Source organism: Glandiceps talaboti, chromosome 15 (assembly GCF_964340395.1).
Source record: "Glandiceps talaboti chromosome 15, keGlaTala1.1, whole genome shotgun sequence".
Classification (NCBI taxonomy): Eukaryota; Metazoa; Hemichordata; class Enteropneusta; family Spengelidae; genus Glandiceps; species Glandiceps talaboti.
Window position 1 is genome coordinate 12,834,651 of NC_135563.1, and position 23,176 is coordinate 12,857,826.

The following is a 23,176-nucleotide window of genomic DNA, read 5'->3' on the forward strand; positions in this document are numbered from 1 at the left end:
AGCATTCACAGTAACTACCTCATTCAGTTGTCAGGGGAAATACAAATTTGCTTATATAAATGGAGGACCCTCTAAGAATTTGTTTTCCGATAACAATATGATGTAAGACATATATTAGAATATAAACTATAAAGAACTTGGTTATAATGAGTGGTGGTTATATCTTAAAGCGGAACCGTGCGAGAGTTCGATTTATAGTTATAATGAGTGGTGGTTATATCTTAAAGCGAAACCGTGCGAGAGTTCGATTTATAGTTATAAGTATCTTTCATATTGACACCCCTTATCAACACCGCAAAGCGTAATGCAGCACATAGCAATTTGAAACTGTTTTAGGAGAAAAAACCCAGACATTTTGAAACCGAATTGTTGTCGCAGATTGTCGCAGGTCATTTAGTCCTTCATAACAACAATTTGAAAAGCAACATGTTATGTGAACTGAATTATCATTTCATGACTTTAAAAAAATACTTGGTAACGTCAACATGTCCCTACCCTGAATATATACCCAGGGGAAAACCCAAACTAAAAACAATGTTTTAATCTTTTAATAAAATGAATTGTAGGAGGAGATGAATGTAATAAATCGCTTTGTGTTTGTGAAATGACCGTTTTATCGCTCCTGTAATTTGATAATTTGGCAATTTTATTACTTATTTCAGACGTAGTATAAGGTTCCCAATATGATTGTACTTTTAAAGTGAGGGCTGAGAGCGAGGGCTAAGACTTGATGAACACCTAAACACTTTGAGGAGATGAGTATTCAAGCTGTAAAGTGAACTCCTATTCATAATGTTTTAATATGTATCAAGTCAAAAACATTTAAGAAATCTGACATATTATATGGAGGTATTTTGTTTGAATGGCGTTTATAAGAAATAAATAAGGTTTCCCTGGCTTCGTTCAAAGTAGTCAATTTTCATATCAGCGGCGCACGGAACATCTTTCAAGTCGTTGAAATTGCTTTTTGTGAGTGCACGATTACATACAAACGTTGCCGATGGCCATTTCAAGGTTTTTTTTATTTCGAAACAGAACACCAATCGAGCACGTAGTCCGCCTGAAATGTGAAAAGGGGGTTTTGACTATTGTTGAAGTTTTCAGATCATGCTTACTCTTGATGATTATTGAAACGATAAACTTAAACATTATTTCATTTCCAGCTAGTATTTGAGTCCGCTCTTTAACAGGTCCATTGAAAATTTCAATATTAATCATATACCAGATGTTAAACTGAATGTCTTCTGTGAGGAATGGTATTCTGCTATCCTTTGTTACCATAAACGTATAAACCGAATTATATGAAATTTGAAACTTGCACTGCTAAGACTCACAACATGTGTATTTTGTCATCGTCAATGTATGTACCACTGACAAGTCATAATTACCAAAACTCGATTAAATAAGCAAATTATATATATGAAATTACAAACTGCATCATCGGACATGACGCTTTCTTATGATCAATGCATGTACCAAAGTGCATGAAAGTTGATGCTTGTATTACGGTACACCCTAATTAACAAAATATTTATTATGCAATGACCCATTGTCATTTTTAAAAACTAATTATGCAAATATTTCATTAATATTCATAATACGTTCCAAAAAAACAATCACTGACAGTTCTTTCCATTAGCATAGTCGTATGTATAACGAGTTTCAAAAGACAAGATGCAGTAAATTTAGAGATATCGTGTCAACGGACAGCCATACAGACAGACTGCCACACACACACACACACACAAACACATAGTATATATACACTAAGTCAGACAGACAGACAGACAGAGACAGACGCATTCTATTACCCATATCAATTAACTACCCATGGGGATGATATACACCTTTGTTTCGACCAGTTGGCGCGAAATACACACTCTCTAGTCTGTCAGTCTTGTAGTATAGGTATATCTCAACAACTGGTCAAATCCTCATGGTACTCTCCGTCGCGACCCGACTTCCTGTCACTCAGGTCGATAATATTTATTGTGCATGTTATATTTTCAAACAAGTGTCCCTATCTAAGTTCAAATTGGCGTAATATTAAGATCACTATAAAGACGGTTAACTGAATCATATATTAGTATGAAACTGCTGACGACTCCTGATTTGTATTTTGTCCTATGACATCTTATCTCAGCTACATCCGAAGAGATTCCATATCTGACCATGTTGGTGATGCATATACAGAACGCAAAAAAATATGGGGTTATCACCCAGTATCACCTCATCAATCACTCCTATGGCCTCTATATGATTACACTTTCTGTGCTGTAAACCTTGTCTATGACTGCTGTAGAGCATGCAGAAATGACATGGGCAGCTATGAATTGGAACACAGAGGTGATATCCGGTAACAACCGATTTGTTATGTGTCCTTGTTAAAATGATTTCGTGCCCGTTTGTCTTATGATATTACAAAACATTACATTACATTACTGTAACATTACATTACATTACATTACATTACAACTAGACTTCAATATTGAATGAACAAACAATTTTTATTACACTTTAACGCTTAAATATAAATGTTCTATATAATTAATGAATACAGCAAATAATTACGTATAAGATAACAGTGTATATCGTTGATTTTTATTAGGTACTGGTTTTCATGCAGGGAAATATAGATATGTCATCATCACCAACGACTATGCCAATGTTAGCTTACCCATATTCATTTCAGACTACACGTTTTATGGTGTTGCTTCAAACAAGCAGAATACAAACGAACGCAATAGTCTTCCGTTTATCATCCACCATGCATTAGATTATCAGTAATAGAGGAGCGACACAGACAATGCGAATGACAGACCATGCATAGCAAATGTTTTTGAATATGCGTCGAATGTTGAATGATAAAGACCTAAAACTGCATGTATTCACACAAGCACATTTGTCCTTTTGGATAATGATTTTTTTTTTAAAGGACATGGATACTTCAAAGATAGGATTAGCAAATGCGAGAATGGATGATTTACACATGAATAAACGTCAAGTAAAGATTCGTCAGTCATGTTTGTTAAGGAATATCTTGCGGCGCCAACAATATTTCTATAAATTGACTATTAATTATTCAAAACGGATAGATTCTGAATCTTTATGTATGCAGTTTGTCAACCCTTCGGATCTTCAAAATTCATTGCAGTTGACAACCATTCTTCTTCTTCTTCTTCTTCTTCTTCTTCTTCTTCTTCTTCTTCTTCTTCTTCTTCTTCTCTAAATCTCAATTTCATATGTTGCTGGTGACATGCCAATACTAACATTGGTAGATAGGAATTATTTGCAGAAGGTTAAGTTTACGTTTTGGCCCACCTTAACAGATTCCGTACAGGTTTGAAAGTATATGTTACACCCGATCTGCGAAATTGTCCAATTCATGAAACTTTGCTCAGTTCATGAAACAGTTAATTGTGTTGCCCAGGTTATGAAGTGCGTATGGTAAAATATGCACAGTACATGAAATGAACATCTTTTATAGGACACATACAAAATAAATATCAATCAAACAATTTTATTATTTATTTATGTATTTACAAACTTATCACTTCACAATTCTTATTTTATCATAATTCGATAATCAACACCCTAGTTCACAACTCTTGCCCCAAAAATTTAATTTCGCCCTTTTAGATCATAATCTATACTCTCATTTGCATAAGGTAGACCATTTCATGAACTAGGCAAAGTTACATTGCACATGTCATGAATTGGGCAGTTTCACGGATTGGGTGTAACATATACATATCACAACAAAGTAGTAGGGATATATGCGTTTATAGGATGATTTTCTTGATGTAGTACACATTGCTTCTATCGAAAACAAATGCGGATTATTTCTTTAAAACTAGTCACAATCACGTCTATGATTATTCAAATGTCCTCAAAAACAAAATTGCTGGTCGTAGGTTATTTCTAAATGAATGCTAACACATATGACATACAACGTTTGAAGACGGATGAACGTTTTGTTAAATGTTAACAATATTGCTTTGAACGACGGACCTTTATAACTTTACTTTTCTTTTCATCGGAAGTGGTATACGTAGCTGTCGCAAAAAAATAGCAAATGTCTTTAACTCGAAAATCTGACGTGTTATGAGTACGTTATGGATATGTACTATATCAATATATGAATGCACATATTATGTAATTATCGTATTTAGCGCCAGACAACATCAAGCAATAGTGCTACGCTAAATATGGCCAACAAACGAGGGAAGTCTCACACTGTATCACTTTCGATGAAAAACACTTTTCAGCAGAATTCTAAGCTAACTAGCACTGTTGTTTGAGCACTAAAATCTTGGCTACATTTAGCTGATTCAACTTCAGTCTATGTTTTTCTGACAAGGAAATATACCAATGGGTTAGGAATAAGACATTACCCATTCGAAACGCCACGGAAAAGGCTAAGCAAGTTTTATTGTTGTCTATTCGTATTGTTTCAAATTTTCAGCAATATATGAAGCTATATATATTGTTATATGTGATAGCGTACATAATTCAAAGCATCAGGAACAGTTCCAAATTGTCATTGTTAGTGAAAAACCACCAACACCTTCAGGAAGACCAGTCCTGGCCAGCAAATGCTGTAACCTATCAATAAAGTAAAAGCTAATTAATAAAAGTGTGAAAGCGTTCTTTATATTAGAACACCTAATGCAAGGTGCTTAGGTAATAATAGTATCATTAATGTCCGTTGAGAGTTATATCGGCCCTATTTCACACGGTAAGAGGAAGAAAGGGGTTTAAATAGGGACAAATACCCATAGTAGGTAAAAGGATAGAGACGTACACGCCAGGACCATGCAAGGAATATATAGCTACCAGTTCGTACTTAGCTCAGGTGGTCAATGTACTCTAGAATGCAGAAGACGTGGTTTCGACTGTTACATAATTATGCTATATTTCAATCCTCAATTCACTTAAAATTAATATCAATGAGTAGTGTTTTAGTATTCAGATTTGATAATGCTGAATTGTTATCAGTGTCTCGAGTATTTGCTGTATTTGCTTGTAATAGATTTTGACATGTTCATATTAGGGCATACCGACTTTAATCTGTATTACGTTTGACGACGAACGTATGAGCACAGAGTCTTCATATATGGTGAACAACAATAGTGGTTAATTGTGTATAATTACAGAACCGAAATAAAGGAAATACATTCAGTGTATATAATCAGACTATGATAGAGAAAGACTTTGGAAATATAACTGAAAATAAATACTTAACGGAGTTATCGTTCGGAAATGTTTTATAACCCCTAAATATTGATCAGAGAAAGAAAGAAAAACGACAATTTATTTGTCCGATTTAATAAATTTATATCATTATGAATTTGGTTACTGCTGTCATGAGTCATGTGTAGATTGTTAGCGACATATAACTAAATGTTATATTTATTGCTTTCTGATGGATATTGCCCTATGGTACACCCATAACTTTCACTGTAATTTGTCACTACTGCTGTCAAGAAAGCTGAATTTGTTTTAAAGTAAATGATGGAGTGGTGACCACAATCACTGGAGAAATAAGAAAGAACATACTCACACATTCTCTCTCGCTCGCTCACTCGCTCGCCTATCTAAATAAAAAATACAACACTTTGTACAGTAACTGTAACAATGAAATTGCTTGTACACAAAATATGCTTAAATCTAACTTCGAGTACTAAAAAATTAGTCAGGACTGGTTGTAGCAAATGAAACTACTCACAATGTTCGATGTAAAGTCTCCTTTGTCTCGTATCGAAGCCTGTAATAGGCACACATTGTGTATAATGCAACACATACTGCAACACACTGACGATTGTTCGCTGACGAAACGCTCAGTTCCAAACAATTCAAAGTCCCGTCAAGACGTTGAGTTTCCAAGCATTAATAGATTTCAGAACTTCCCTATACAGGAATAAGAGAGCATACTACAGCAAAAGTGTAGGTTCAGCTCGATCCAGAACTGTCAACCAATGTCCCTTTTATACTAGTGACAAACAACTGGGTTGCCAACAAACGATGTGATGATCATAATTGCCTCAAGGTGTCTTTCATAGTATTACAAACTCAATCAAGTTGTGTATCCACTTTCCAGCCATGTGTATGTGCTTCTGATTTCCATATCTTGTCAACAACTCTGACCGGTCAACTTGATGTCGCTGACCCCGGGCCAATAATCTTTTACTAAATATGTCACAACTCTGTCACAACTGCCTTAAGCGTGTTTCCGCCAAATCTTTAGTTGATCCGTATCAGTACGTTTCACCAATAATATATTAATTAACCTTTTATACATTATTCTTAGTTCTTCTATATATAATTGAACTCCTGGTAAAACATAGTCGGCATTAAAAGTGAATTAGTTTTTTTAAAAACATGTATGGATTCATAGGCTTAAAAATGAGTGACTGTACGTTGATAGAGTACTAACGTTTCAAGATCGATTAAAACAATAAAAGAACCGACATTCATGATTTAATGTCATCGCTGAAGGCAATATGAATTCATTAAACACCTTTACAGTTAGTTTAATTTCAGAATTGCTATTTTAGGACAAGACGCATGGACGTATGCCTACAGAATGAAAACTTCAAATATTTCATTATATAAACATTTTCAAAGGTCGTTCGGTTATGCTTTTGTACTCTTCGCCATAGACGGACCGAATCAAGATCAAAGTTTCAAGGAGATATATATTTCGCGGCGATTTCAGAAATATGAATGGTTTCCAAATGTAATCACTAATGATATCAATGATTATCTTTTGGCATATATCACGTTTCTTAAATCTGATTAGAATCTTATTAATTTTGACCTCTACTCCATGTTGCCTGTGGATATAAAGAATAATGAACGGGAAGTGACACATGTGTAGGTACATGCGAAATTGATGTGAATCTTATGCCCTAGCATGTTTTTCCTATTAATTAAGAACACTTGAATGCCGACACGTTTTTCTCAGAAATATGGCCAGGAAGATGGCCACTTTATAGTATGCATGTCTGGACATATCCATGAAAGGGGAGTTAAGACATAACATCACGAAATCTTTCCATCAAGTCCTTTATCGGATGGACTATATTTTAAAATTAAAGTATGGACACTACACAGATGGCACAACATCTGGTATAGTAACAATTGAACAAATGATTATGCACACTTACTAATTATCAACATGCATAGTACCCAGGACAAGCAACGATAAAATGAAAGTAACGCTCTAATAGAGAGATATTCTATGGTGGTTTATGAATGTGTATGCATGTCATTAAGTGATGTTTACCTTATCTTGAAATGAAAGCAAGGAAAAATTCACTATGTCAAACATAAGGTATCAAATTGTAATATATCTTTTGGCTATTTCACTGAATGAAATAGAGTTAGAACTAGACCTCTCTGCATGCAGCATTGGTGTAAGTATGTGTATTTTCGATGCACTCAAGACGACGTCGGAACCAGTCACGGTTCTATTCTACTCACTCGGCGTGCGATTTACACGGGTAAATTGCATATGGATGGTACCATGGGAATTACATGTCATAGGTTATATATATACATACAATTGGTCATAAATAAAGTAACATTCCATCAGCTTTTTTAGAAACACGAATGTGTCAGTATGTGTCTGTGCGTGTGCATGCGTTCGCATGATTGTGTGTATAACTTTTTTACTTGTATTTTTCCTCTTATCTTTACATTGTTACTTTTTATCGGACGTCCGGAAGTCAAGAATTTGCATAGCTCTTTGACTCAAATGGGAGAAAACATTCAAGTACTTCTCCTGTCGAAATGGCGAAGAAAGAATTACTCGGCGGTATTGTACAAATCAATATACATGTTGCGTAGATGGTTGATGCAAGAATTCAGTTTTATCGTTAATGGTTTTCAAAAAGACTTTATGCAGCCATCAATTTATATTGAGATTCATGTTAATACATTCTACAGTAATTATCCCTGTAGGAAGATAACATGGTATACACGTTATTTTTAACAATATTGCTGAAAACGCACACGCAAGGATATAAATGTCAAATGACATTACACAACATTGTAGAATTTGGATCATATTATAACCTTCTATACATTATACACGTTGGATAAGTAAAATTATATTTCATCATATAACTAAGGCAGTAGATTACAGAGTAGGCTCTACACATTTGCCATATCATTGAACTGCGAAATATGTTGCATCATCATTCCTATAAATAGGCTTTTTATGTACATGGCTGCTTCCTACAAAGAGACTCGTACAAATATACTACACATCACTGACAGGGTAGCGGAAACCAGTAACCCACGATACAGAAGTTTATTTAATACTGTTTGCTGCTAGCATCCAAATCATCAATTGGTACTAGAGTCAGTTGATGCAGATGTTAACATCATAGCAGCATTTTGATATATCGATTGAATACACTTCTCTCGGTGATCTATTGAGTTTGAAATCATTCTCAAAATACCACGCACAGGCCGCGGTATACACATTAAACAATAATACTGGATTCATTTTCCGGTCTCTCTACACCACTACAACCTGCGTTTTCGTCATTTGTTCTCTTGTATTAGGAATATGTGCCTTAACATTCAAAATCGCAACCATTTTCCTAAATTAGTCATTAATTAAGGGAGGCTTCGAATTCAGTGATTACAAGGTGAGCGCCGGGGTATGGGGGGAGCATTTTGTACAAATCGGTTCTCCGGAATAGCCGTATGTTAGAAAATGTGATATGTGGAGGGTCACGTTTTACTTTGGCCCATTATAATATTGTCTAATTTTGCATTTTGGGCAATTTGGCACCCCACTGCTGCCACATTAATTAAGTATTATGGATACAGTACTAGTTTGTGTGACGGCTGGGGTTAGATCTCCTCACACTTAAGTCACAGTGGGTCCCACAGGAGTAAAACGGGAACGGTTTGGTAAGATATTAAGGATAGTGTTGTGGAGACGTTGACTTCGGTCCTGACAATATCGGGATACTGTCCATCTAGTGCTTGTCATCATTCTGTTATTTGGAAGTTATTGTTCTGGCCTTCAGCTCAGCCAATGAGACACAAACACATGTATTGATTAATGCAGTGCCAATTTCTCACAAATTCACTAGTTGTTGGGAAATAACCAATACTTTAAAACTTTCAATGTGGTGGCAGCGGTGGACTTTAGTCCTTTAAACCATTTAGTCGAGGACTAGAGTTCTTTTCCCTGTCTGACAGCATTTGAATCATGTTTTTTGAAATATTTTCACTAGCAGGGGAGGATCATGTTTTAAAGAAATGAAAATGAGGGCGGGTCACTTTTAAGCACGGTGGACTGGAAAATGGTAATATTTTATGCATCAGCCTGGGTCTGATTTCCCCAAGGTCCCCCTGTACTTATAAGGTTTCCTAAGATTTGAGAGGTGCAAATACATTATTTCTCATTAACACTGTTACTTCACTTTAGATTGCCAGAAAAGTCTGTCATAAGTCTTCATCCACATGTAGTGACAACGCCCCATAAATTGGCTGAACTTACGATGATTTTTAATATAAATTTACGAAACGCGAAATGCGAAATTGTTTTTCATTAACCATAGGAGTCAGAAACTTAATTTCATTTTCTATATAGCATTGCAATGATAGCGCAATCACAGAGTATTCATAAAACGATCAAAAATCACGATAGTTACGTAAGAAAGTGTTACCATCAATAGAATGTTATCAATGGCAAAAGATTTGCAGACAGGAGACCAAAGATGATTGACCATACCATTATTTCGTACGCTAAGGCGACTTCGTGGGCTACGGTGGCTTTTAAAATATTTGTCATCAATCCGGCATTTCGCAATCTCTTAAAAGTAGAGTTATACAAATCGGCAAATCTATTGTTAACGGTTTGTACCGTGTTCGCAAACGAGATCTAAATGAGGCCAGCACTGCAACGAAGCAGACTAGTATATAATGTCAGCCTCGCTTTATGTGCCCTTTAAGTGTAAAAGGAGCGACATTACTCTCATGGCCATTTTCATAAAGCCGATACGTGATTGAAGATATAGAAAGCGGTTCTTGCATCAGAGATGACCTTGCTGAAAGTCGTTTTATTTAAATTTATTTGACAAACGTCAAATCGGAGATTCGATTTAAGATTGTCATAATCTTGCTTCTGTTTCTATCCTGTAGAGCACATGTATTATCTCTTTTGGAGGCGATATAAGCACCAAAACTGAAAACATAAAAATTAAAATCACATGATGCCTATATAAGACTATAAGGTTTACAGAGATTTATCGTGTTAATATTACACTTTTAAAAAGTATATTTGTTGAGTCATAATCATTCTATCTACTCTACATCTATGATAATCACATACGCGATTCAGAAGCTATCTATCACGAGCTTCCAACATGTCGATACGGTTATATGTATATGCATACATACCGTTTATCTTGATCCAATTCCACGTAATTATATTAATATGAGTATGTGTGAATGCGCTTTACTATAAATTTATTATTTATCGAACTGCATTATGATCAATACGATAATTTCGGACTTTTGACTTTAAAGGAGTGAGTCTAGCGTGTGATAATCACACGGTACTGTTACAGCAAACGACTCGAGATGGCGTTATCATGCTTGACAGTACAACCGTGGACAGAAAAAATATTCCTTCCAGCTTACTAACCTTCGGCTGAATTGAAGACGGTTGAGTAATGACAACTGTTGCCTGTACGTCAAATCGGGCGAGAAAATATCCAAACGTGTTAACGTTTCACCCATGCTGTCAAAGTATGCAACGGTAGCAACAACAACAACTGCAACAACATCAGCAACAAGTAGGTATTGCAATACTCGTCTTAATGAATGTAGCAGTTTTGACCTTCTTTAATAAGGACAATGAACCAAAGTCGAAAGATTATGACTACCACTGCCTATAGCTATGTGGGTATCAATATGTGACCGGAGGTCACTATATGATTGCGGCGAAGAGACGTGTTATACTCTATGCAAGACTTTATTCACTCAACGTGTAGACAATACATGTAGGAAACAAACCTACAATGAGTATACATATATATATATATATATATATATATATATATATATATATATATATATATATATATATATATATATATCATATTTTCGTATGTCATGCATGTAACTGCATATAGATGTGTGTATGTCTGTCCGTAATGCAACAGTTCGACTGTATCAAGTAAATATATCACAATTTTCTTTACAAAGTAGACATAAACCTTTCGTTTTCATAACTCCAATCACATGAGGGCAGTATACATCTACTTGAAACAGCAATTTTAACCAAACAAAATAAACGTCGTTTAAAAGAGTATTTGGCCTTCAGTAGCTTCGTCCATCACCCAATGCAAGCAATACGACTGTTACAAGACTTATCACAAAATATGTATGAACTTATCTTCCATTAGTATATTCGACAGATTTTCTGAACAGAAAGTTCACAAAATGACATAATTGATACACAAAAAATCAATCTGTGCTGGTAAACCATAGTAAACCACAGAATGAAGTGTGGAGTCCAAAATTTCAGGTACAATTTTCAAGTTCGTCTTTGGAAGGAAAGTTTAATTCGATATTAAATCATACCCCGTTGTATTCAAGTTAGGGAGTTGGCATTAGAGCGTTCCGCTAGGGACAGGAATTCGATTGGACTCCCTGCTCTGATTGCAATAAGGAAAGAGTGTCCTGCATATGTCGCCAAATTGCTTCGAGCGATAATTATCGGCCTGCTCTTCGATTTATCCTTTACACTACACTAGAGATAGTTGTGTATTGGTTTTACCTTTTACGTCATGTATGGATGGGAATTGTTATACATAGATTTACACATAGATTTCTCCCTACTAAGCGTTCCAATAACGATACGAGAATGCAAGATATGCACGACATCCAGGTAGAACCAATGTAAACTATCACTTGCTTACGTTTCCACATTTCCCCTACTCGGTGTTCTGAATTTGTAGTACTTGTCATTTTTATTTTGCATTTGTCACACTCTAATGAAAGTAGATTATTTATAGTGAGCTTACTAGTTCTGAAATATTCTCATTTCCATTAACTTTATCTATAATTGAATAGAACTAGGTGTGCTACCCCTTGAATAAGTTAAATGTGTTGCGAGAGTTGATGTGACAGAACAAAACCGCCTCTAAATCGAGAGTATTTATTCTTAAATACAATCTCTAGTAGCAAAACCATTCCTCCTTATGTAGCTTTTAATATAAATCCATGCTTATAGCATGTATGTAATAACTTGTGACGTGCTATCAGTGGTTTCTATTATGGGTGACCTTTACCATTCTGAAAGTGATCAACTCCCTCGCTATATTCTCAAAGACTGATTGATCCGTATCGACCGATTCCATATGATTTTCTCCGCTTTGATTGAAAAAGCAAATCGCTGTAATCACAATGCAGAAGTAGTGGTTCTCCAGTTGCCCTAATATGCTTACCTTTACAGATGGATGCCACACACTTGCAGTGAAGTGTCAGTATAGATTTAGAAAAAGAGCTCGATCGTGAAGACTTAAATTACTTTACGTCTATTTTGCAACCTTCTCGGTATTTTTTCGATTTCATCTTAAGATTTTTGATATCAAATTAGTGTGTTTCACAAATTGAAATCGCAACTTCGGAATTCATTAACTTATCCGAATAATCTGGTATGTAAAATGTGGAACGATTGAAAATACCATTCAATTCCTTCAGCGAAATTACTCTAATGTTTTGAGAGAACAAGGCAGTGGTCATTTCTTATTTTTGGCACAAAAATAACACTATATTAGCCAGGTCAAAAGGGCTCTTAAAATTTGCATACACATCTTAGTCAAAATAAAAAGAATGGCATGTTTCCATTAACCCGACAGATCATAGTTTAAACCAACGACCCTAAACATCTTTTAAACATTAAAAACAAAACTATAAGAAATTGCTTGTCTTGTTGACCTTCAAGTACGTCTGTTTTCCTTCCCAAGTCATGTCTGTACATATTTCATCGAAGTGTAACAGAAGGTATTCTGACCGACATTTCGTTTGATTTTGGTTCGAAGCAATACATTTTCAAAATTGAAAACAATTTGAAAAGATTAAATAAAAAAACTACCTAACTATCCTATTTTCTGAGGCCATGTTATCGAAAACGCACAATTATTTTTTTCGCCTTATGAATAAGTTTTCTTTCAAACATTTTGCCAAATGTAGCCAATTCAGGTCTCAGCATGCCAATCACATTCAAGTCGAATGAAAGATTAAAAGTTTATACCCTGTCATGTTCCAAGGGATGCATATGCTTTTTAAGACTGGATATGGGTAATCCTATAATCTTAGTTCAATTTAATTTAAAACAAATAATCTATTCGTAACGGGGATTAAACTTCTAAAAATAGTACCTACAGGTGAGTGTTTGACGTTATGTATACATCGCCTGGGCGACTGTCAAATCAGTAGGCTAACTTGTACCTTTGACTACAGAGTAATGAAGGTAAGTGAAATATGAAAGGGAGTAATCAGCTAATCACTATCATAAGACACACACCAAGTTATAAGAGTTTGAGAAAAAACGTGTTTTATACCCTGGTCGTTCTACATTGCAACAACTCGCGTCTACATCACTGGGTCTGCGATGCTCGAAATTAGTCAAAATGTTCAAAATCGCTATCAGTTCTCTCTATGTTTCATAATTATGTTTGAGAAGGTGTACATATTTTATTCTCCAATATTTTTCTTCATTCACCAGGAAGAGACTCGTGATTTAAGAGTTTTATCACTACGAGTCGAGGCTATTGGGATACTCGTACTTTCCTAGGCCGAACGACAAGAAAGATTTTTTGGGAAAAATCATATTTAATTATACAATGCGCGGGATATGTCTAACGTGTTCGAACAAAGAATGTGGATATACACCTTGCCTTGTTCTACATCATGGCAACGCCTGTCTTGTCATTTGTTTGCCGTGGTCGACATATAACCAAACCGGTTGAAAGGCACGTTTGCTCTTTCAGATTTTTCATCAATTAAGCTTGTGCAGGTATATTTTTCCCCAATATTGTTCTTCGTTCAGTTGGAAAAGACTCATGACCTTTGTCACCTCATGTCTTCGACTCGAAGTGACAAGGCCCCTTAGGCCGTTCGTATTTCTCCCTGGTTGATAATATATTGGCCTGTAGTATCTGAGAATCTATGGTTCAATGGACAATTACAAAAGGAAGAGTGATTTGATTTTAGCAAAATTATAAGATTGTAGAAAGGTATTTTAATAAAGGCTACCATAACCTTAACAGGCAGGACAATTAACTGGAACCTATATACGTGTTTCAGTTTCAAAGGGGTTCAGGACCCTATGTATTTCGATATTTCGCTATCAAGTTCATAATATTGATATGAAATGTTGCCTTATCTTCTTTTAAACATTACACGCAAGTGTTCCATACTGAGCTGTGTACTATAATTATAATCTCAACTATAATGGATTTCTTGTGAAGCCTAGAAGTGCACGTGGTTGTAATCCCATTAAACATATAGTCGAATCGCCAAATTTATAAACAAAGTTTTCTTTACTCTACATTTATATGGCAACCAGTATAAAACGGGACTCAGAACGATCTGTAATCATGGTTACCCGGATTGTCAAGTACCAATCACCTCAATCAATCGAATTATCAACGATCTATTTGAGTAAATTATTGTTTGAAATGCCCGCTTATCTCAAACATTGACTTTTCGATTTGACAGAACTAGAGGTGCCAAAGCACCAGTACATGTAGTTCTAATCTTAATATTGTGTCTCAAGAAAAAATTATCTGGAAGTTGTAAAATCTCACACAAAATGAAAAAAAAGAGTAAAGCAATGTTTCAGCTTGTATTGCCTAAACGCTGTACTAATTGTAAGCACTAACGGGAAGTTATACATTGTTGACCGAGTTTGATTCTAGGATTCAAGTGTAATTCGAACAACGGCCTAGAAAGTAATTCTGAATGACATTGGCTCGTGTAGCATGCCATTAAAACACGGTATATTCCATACGTCGATATAATACTCACGTTCAGCGCATCGTGCTCAATTTTCTTGACATATAAAAGGTAGCGCTTCGTGTGTTTACTAAGTTGAGAGCATGTTTAAGAATGAAATAAAGTGGATAGTGTTACTCTCCCTCAATAACAACTATATGCATAGCAACAAGCTACCTAGTACATTACTGAGAAGTTGAAACGTTGAAGTGTTTTGTAAATCCCCTCTGTTCAATTTGGAATAAGGTTATGCTAGAAGTCAAACAAACATATCAAAGTATTATGTTTCTTGTATATTCTTTTCCATAATTCGTTCTATGTTGACTTTACATTATATCTGTACACATTTATTCCCCAAAATAATTCAATATGCCTGAAGTTCTAGGTTTGAACCGATTATGAAATTATAGCGTGCAAACACATATTACGAGTTTGTATAATAATGCCAAACTAAAACATGGAATCAAACAGTCACTGACATTAATCTTTCTTGTACAGATCGAATTTATTTACAGTCATACAATGTCTAAATATTACTCCCGATTGATAAACATTGCCAATGGTTTTGTATCAATTTATACAAATGAATATCGCATAGAAATTATCGTGATATATATTATTTCTGTTCAAAATGTAGCTTGTGTGTTTTTTCTCACAGCAGAGTTCGTTTTTGCGTGTTCACCATATATTCACCAATTTAATTCTAGCTAGGTTTGAATTGGACTTCAGCAAGTTAATGTTACAGGAATCGTTCTCCTTATTAAGATAGCTTGCACGTTACCCTTATAAATCTTTAGATGTCGCCATAAATCGTTTAAGTTGATACCATAAAGGAGCTTGAGCCTAATAGCTTAATGAACATTGGCGAAAAGGTCGTGAAAAGGAAGACCTGATGATCATGAGATAATGCAGTATATTCAAATGTAGAAACCTACATTACAACTCAATTTGAAGTACTGCTATACCCCGGGTGCCATACCGTACAATAAGTCCATGTAAACTTGCTAACACATCGGAAGCCTTCGGAAAGTAACCTTGATAACATCAATCCCTCAGTCAACCTTTTTTCTCATGGCCATAGTTATACGGTATATGATGCTTTGCAAATATCAAAGGTTCGAAAACCAAGGCTACAACTGTTTTACCGTATGAAGGTCATTGTCCTACTGAAGTAGTGTAGTGTGTCTTATTGTGCATTGTGTAGGAGGCGGATTCACATGATTGTGAACAAGAATAGACATAGTGCCTTGTGACAGGGTTCAATGGCCATTTCGAGCTAATTGAGATGTTGGATTAGTTATTTGTTCACTCCAATTATGCCTTGCAGCCTGGGATTCTCATTGTATTGTCCTCAATATTCAGAGTACATTTCATTTATTAAATTTGTATTTTAGATATCTTGCCCACATATATCGACTCAGATAGACAGATCAAACAGGCTGACACACTAAGAAAAACAACGCAAGCACACATACAGACGCTTAGACACAGACACACAGAGAGAGACACACACAGTGTCACAAAGAACCACCTTATTCAGGAAGACTAAAACAATTAATTAAAAAGGTAATTAAATATGAAATATATCATTAACTCCGAACTGTTACGGTTAATGAAAGAATACTATTAGCGCTCATGGGACACTAGTGTGTGAAAGCAAGCCAACCTTTTATCGGTATACAGTTATTCCTGCATTTCTACATTTCTCCATGATGAATACACTTTTCTGTAAGCCCTTTGTTTGGTTTGAATGAAGGCGAATGTCTGTCAAAAAAGAAGAGTCGTACATGACAAATCACACAAGCTAAAAGCCATCACCAATTTGTCTTGTCAGTCGTGTATAACAATCTAACTTTTTTCTGTTAGATCATCATTCCTATTTTTAATCGATTCGTGGATCACATCGTGCATTTTGCAATGCACTCAGAAGGCCGTTGCTGTTAACAGTTAAGTTTGGTCGTGATTCTACTTGGGGAAAATTAAACGATACATCTTAGATTATATGCCGCCTTGCGTGATCATGAATTAGGGTAATTTACAGCGGCCTGGCAGTACTGTACCTGCGAATATAAATTCCATTGAGACCGGTTCTTTTGGTGCCGAAGAAATGACTTATCAATCAGCATGAATAAAATGGTACCCAAATGAATACTCTTTCGAGCACTTGACAGATAGGCCATGTTGGCTCAATTTTCAAGTAATCATAGAGCAGTTTCCTCACGACGTCTTACATGAATCTTGTTGAAGAACTTTTATATGAGATGGCGGCAATTTCATGATTTTGTATTAGGGGCTGTATTAGTAATAACATTTTGCACTCATATTGGTGATACAGGTTTTTGAATGCAATAAACAATAAATTAAATCAGTAATTTTACCCGTATTTCTTAATAAAAATGTGAGACATATCTAAAATTATGATAACATAATACACTTCAATGATATCAAAACATCAACATTAAGCGAGTTTAGACTTCATTGCTGACATACTTTCCTTTAAGACAAAGATCAGAGCTTTCAAGACTTCATTAAATGCTCATATGGTTTAAGTGCTTCCTGGAGGTAAACAATCCAGAATCGTGGTTGATTATCCAGCAATATGTGCAGTATACTTCCCATTGGAAAAGGAAGCACTTCATTTTATTGTAAAGGGATTTTTAGATACCATCAATACCTTACGGATAAAGAATGTGCACATATTCATAGTCTTATCTTTGGCAGTGCCCTATCTTTCACTCGTACCCAAGAGTTTAAATAAACTATGCACCAACGATATATATAACTTTGGTTATGCTTAGTTCAAGTTTAGGCGGCGGTACATAACAACTTCACTAGTTTCCTGAGTTGGTTTCGGTGTACCGCTAAGTTTATAATATTAACTATCAAAACTATTCAGAAATATAACATTTACTTTTGTAAATACGATTTATCTTATCTTTTGATTAAAATAAACAAATTATCTTATCTTCTGATTAAAACAAACAAGAAGTTTTGTCAAATATAATTCGTCTGTTCAGTGTCGAAGCCAAGGTCATCACCCTCTAAAAACTAGATGAAAATAGGAATATATATATTTATATATGCATAAAAGCGGTTTGAAGGTATCAAATGACAAACATGACACAGTTTACTCTTCAAATTCATTCACAACTTTGTGCATGTGATACTGGAGTTCACATTGAACAGGGTTTTGTATCATATCATACACACTTCTATTATCTGGCTACATGTTTCACGACATAAACTCAATAGGTTCATTTTTTCAAACAAACCTGGGATGTAGGTTATATGAAACGGTGGCTTGATTTACCGAAATACATTCTGATCAGTGAAATATAGACCTGGACAGATAGAAGTGAATTAAGTTATTCAAGGATACTTCTACATTTCATAATACAACTGGAGTGATAGGTTGACAGTAAAAGGTTTCAGCATATAGCATTCTATTGGAGAATCTAGATAGAAGTAGATAGAAGGCTACTTAAGCTCCTGCCTTACGGTTAAGCACGTTCCAAAGCTCAACCTGTGTATAGGTAAACCGACATTCTTCTCGTTCGATATCAACGATGTTGTATTTTTAAACATGAAATAGACCAGAGAGGAAATATTGCCGACATACCAAATTTATCTACATAAAATAGACACGATAATTTGACGTGACTATATGAGCTGGAACGTTTTTACTTTAGATAAACATTCTGGCGTTCAAACTAAAGACACACACACACACACACACACACACACACATATATATATATATATATATATATATATATATATATATATATATATATATATATATATATATATATATATAATTGGCTCAATCTCCAATGACAGTTACTTATTGAACGTGCGTATAACAGTTCTAGAATTACCTTTTCTAACAGATCTGTAACATTTCAGGAGCAATGACCATCTCTTTAGGGTTTATTCTGCGACAATTACTTTGGCATTGACGCAATTATAAGGATTTCGTTTTATTCCTGGACCTTCCGATTTTCTATGTTATGTTTAGACATACTTTGTTGTGCTGCAAAAGTAATATATTCTCTTATTTTCAACATACAAAAACTCCTATTGAAATCATATAGTAACAATTCGTATGGTACTATTATTTCTAAGATTTCCTTTTCGTTTAAGGTGTAATACTATACCGAATATTTATCTCCTAAGGTCAACGCTAAAATAGTTGGCAGTGTGGTATCAGACTTAAAGGTGATATTAAAATTCCGTATTTAAATGCGAAATGCGACAACTTACTTTATTATTGCATGTTCGGATAGTTTCAAAATGTACAATGTGTACTGATCTATGCCATTATACATTACCTAGGAAAAAAAATAAAAAATATATATATATATATATATATATATATATATATATATATATATATATATATACAAACCTTTATTCTTATTATTTTTTTGTTGTAGAGAATCTTCATATACAATGCATAAAGGTTCTTTATTTGTTAAATGTAAACGTATACTTAGGGGTTTTTTTTCATTTTCGGTTTACAATCATGAGGTCACCATAATGTACCCGTGAACAAGTGTTCGCAGATATAATGATATGGTTTCTACAAGTAATTCAATAATATGAGCATCGTCAAGGTAAGATCCTAAGCCACTTTGCATCTGCGTATCTTTACAAGATATTTACAGTAACTCTTCAACAGTAGGTGGAATCTTTCTTATATACGTCAATGTGAAACCGAATAGGTCTAACATACTGCATCCCATTAAATGTTTTTGTTACACACATATGGTTCTGTCATTGGCTATTTTTCCTTGATCGCATTACCATATACGTGTGTACGTTGATTAATTTGCAACATTGCCTTCATCACATGGCCTTGACCCTTTTCAAAGAATAGATTTCATTGTTTGAAAGCCATGCTATCTCTCTAGACAAATAATATCTATTTCCTCTTAAGATTGTGGTCTAACACGTTCAATTACTCAGTCAGTCAGTTAATCAGAACTTTTGCCTAAGTACGTGACGACCTTCAAGAACCGATTAGCCGTATTTCATAGTAGATGGCTGAAGGACCGAGTAACATACCAAGGGATATATAATTCACGGATTGTCTGACTTCATTAAGGTTTTTAAGGCAGCTATATACAAGCTAATTCTAGATGCGAGGGACTTATATCTATGCATAATTAGCAGGAATCCCAATCTCCCCCTTGGGTCTCGAGAAAGAACAAAAAGACACACCATGTCTTGGTTTGTACGCATCAGTTCGTATTTGTGTAATCTTCTTCAAAGACACAGAGTCTCTGCTATAACTTACTCGGCAAGGTTTTTGTACAGGCAGAGATGTGATTGTTCTTTCCGACAACTTGAAGAGGGAAGGAAACAGAACAATAATCATACGAGTAAAACCTTTTACATAAGGTCTATTTTTATGTCTTCTTGACGGGCTTGTTTTGTTTTACGTCACTAGTAATTAATCTTTTAATGCACATAGAGATATACGCTTTGCGTTGATCCACGCACCGTTCTGTAATGAACACTAACGTGTCCTATCCACCTGATCATGCATTTATTTTAGTCTTACACTAAATCTTGCGATCTCGAAATAATGTTCGTCAATCTCTGAATACGTTACACATTTTCTAGCCATCTTACTAAAAATGTATGGCTTTCGGAATGCATGTCTTTACTTGTCTATACATTTGTTTACAAACACGATGGCTATCACACATGTACATACTGTTGAAAAGTAAGATGCTATAGCTATATTGTAGCTGTTCATGATCGTAGCTATCATAGCTGCATGCGTGATAAACCTTATCGGCTTGCTGTGGATTAACAGAAACACATTATTACGACATATATGCATAGCCCATGTTATGCAGGACACAATTAGAAACCATTGATAATCTATGTGTACGTCATATATGTAAACATTACTTTGTAAAAGTTGTACATTTCTCATTTGCAATATATTATATTGTATATATATTGATGCCGTTACTCTTTCTGTATCGGTAATCGTCAATCGTGCAGCAGTTAAAAAGGTGGGAATCCAAAATAGAGACCAATCATAAGAAATGAGCCACCCTTTCTATAATAGTTTGATAGACGGACTGATGTAGCAAGTAAGGTTCATGTTTAATGAAAATCATGAACTAAGTACATGTTCTGCTTATTTTAATTGACTGAAACCATTCCCAAGGCTTAGTCTGACTGAAACCATTCCCAAGGCTTAGTTTTGTTTATTTGACTGAAACCATTCCCAAGGCTTAATATTTAAAAATTAATTAAATAACTAGGTTGATGGAAGACCGTTACCATTGAGATTAACTTAAGTTTCATGTATTCAGACATTGTTTAATCTTTATACATTTTAAAATACCCAAGTGAAATTAATTTGTGTAATATGACCATCTAATAAACGTGGCGATAACAAAAGCATATGGGAGGTTTGATGTGTATTTCATCTCAGCCTTTGATCTAATATCCTATCATTTTGTCGGATAAAACAACAGAAATAGCCGTTCGAATAGTTACGTGGGCATGTTTGATTTACAGCACGTAGTCAGACCTTCTTTCCTCATGCTGATTTCGTCAGCTCAAGATAATACTAAACGGCACCGGAAACATAACATACTTAATTTTAACAGCCAGGGTCAAGGCGTTTAACTCAGCATGATACGTGCAAAGAGTTACAACAGTAACTACATACAGTGTTGGGGTTTGAACATTATATATATAGAACTCTGGCAGCCAGATTTGTCATTCGTACTATACTAAGGCATCATTATTTATGTATTGATAAATCTATAGATATTCGTTAGCTATACTTATGATATATGGTCAGAATGGTATTATCATAATACACGTCGTTTCGCAATCTAACTCTAAACACAATATCATTAATCACTCGCTTTACGTTCATGAATTTGTTGTGATTAAGATTATACGATTTGCGATTACATTTTGATATGTAATTTATTATACTTATACATCATATCTGTAAAGGTTAGTGTAATCGTTAGGAACGAGCCATCTTTAGTTACGCACTGCTAAATCTCCTTTAATTCCGTCTGTAGAACAAGTGGACCATATTTTATCACATCATATAAAACGTTTTCATGATGTCATTATGAACACAATATATTAATCATTTGCTTTAATAAATTCACGAATTGTTTTTTGATAAAGATATATACAATTAGTGTTCACCAATGTAATACTGTTATTTATTGTTATCATTAATCAGTGAGTATATGACTGGAACAATTGATACTAACCCGCTGGTGGCATTTGCATATCATTTGGGCTGTACATTTGTTCACGTGTCAATAATGGTATTTGTAACTAAAAGGTATATAACATCATTACAATTTCGTGTGAACCGCATTTTCAGTAATAGATAAAATGTAATCTTCATTGGCTTGGTAAGTTACAAATCGCGAAAGTCGTGAGATAATGACGCGTGAACAATTAATTGAAGTATTACTCAGAATGTTAACTGTTGTTGTTTATATACGAGAACAGAGGATACACTGAATTATGGTTACGCTTTTTGGGCGAATGAAATACATTGAACTTCGTTACAAAATATCATATTTTTGTAACTGTCTCCGTGGCAACCGGAAGATTAACCAATCGCTTAGATTCCAATAATTGTATGCAGAATAAATTAACAAGCATCTGAACTACTGAACATCTTGCAGATAGGCTCGCCCATTTGCGGTTTCACCACACAGAGATAAAGACAGAGTCGCGCGCGCCATTCAACTTAATAGACTAAGACAATCTTGGACGCATAAATAGAGAAATGGCAACGTTAAATGTGGATACCGAAATGTTTCTCAATTGTTCTCAAAACTCAACAGCTGCACACCGATTGAACTGTAGTATTCCTTTTCAAGACGCATTAAGATTATCGTCGCTCGTTCTCGCCATTGTTACATTATTTTACGTGCTCATTTTCATATTTGGCGTACTGGGTAACATTTTGGTGATATTCGTTGTTTGTCGCAATCGTGACATGAGAAGTTCGACCAATTACTTTCTGGTTAACCTTAGCGTCGCTGACTTGTTGGTATTGGTTATATGTATGCCGGTGGCACTATTAGAAACCTACATATTTCATCCATGGTTGCTGGGAGAAGTCATGTGTAAG

The 23,176-nt window shown here is 34.9% G+C and overlaps 1 protein-coding gene across 1 annotated transcript in view; it reads left to right on the forward strand.

Moving 5' to 3' along the window:
* Positions 1-23,176, forward strand: part of LOC144446232 (growth hormone secretagogue receptor type 1-like) — a 67,672-nt gene that overhangs the window by 17,430 nt on the left and 27,066 nt on the right. Inside the window, exon 2 of the mRNA XM_078135984.1 lies at positions 22,887-23,171. Coding sequence (XP_077992110.1) covers positions 22,887-23,171 — 285 coding nt within the window. The remainder of the gene's footprint in view (positions 1-22,886; positions 23,172-23,176) is intronic.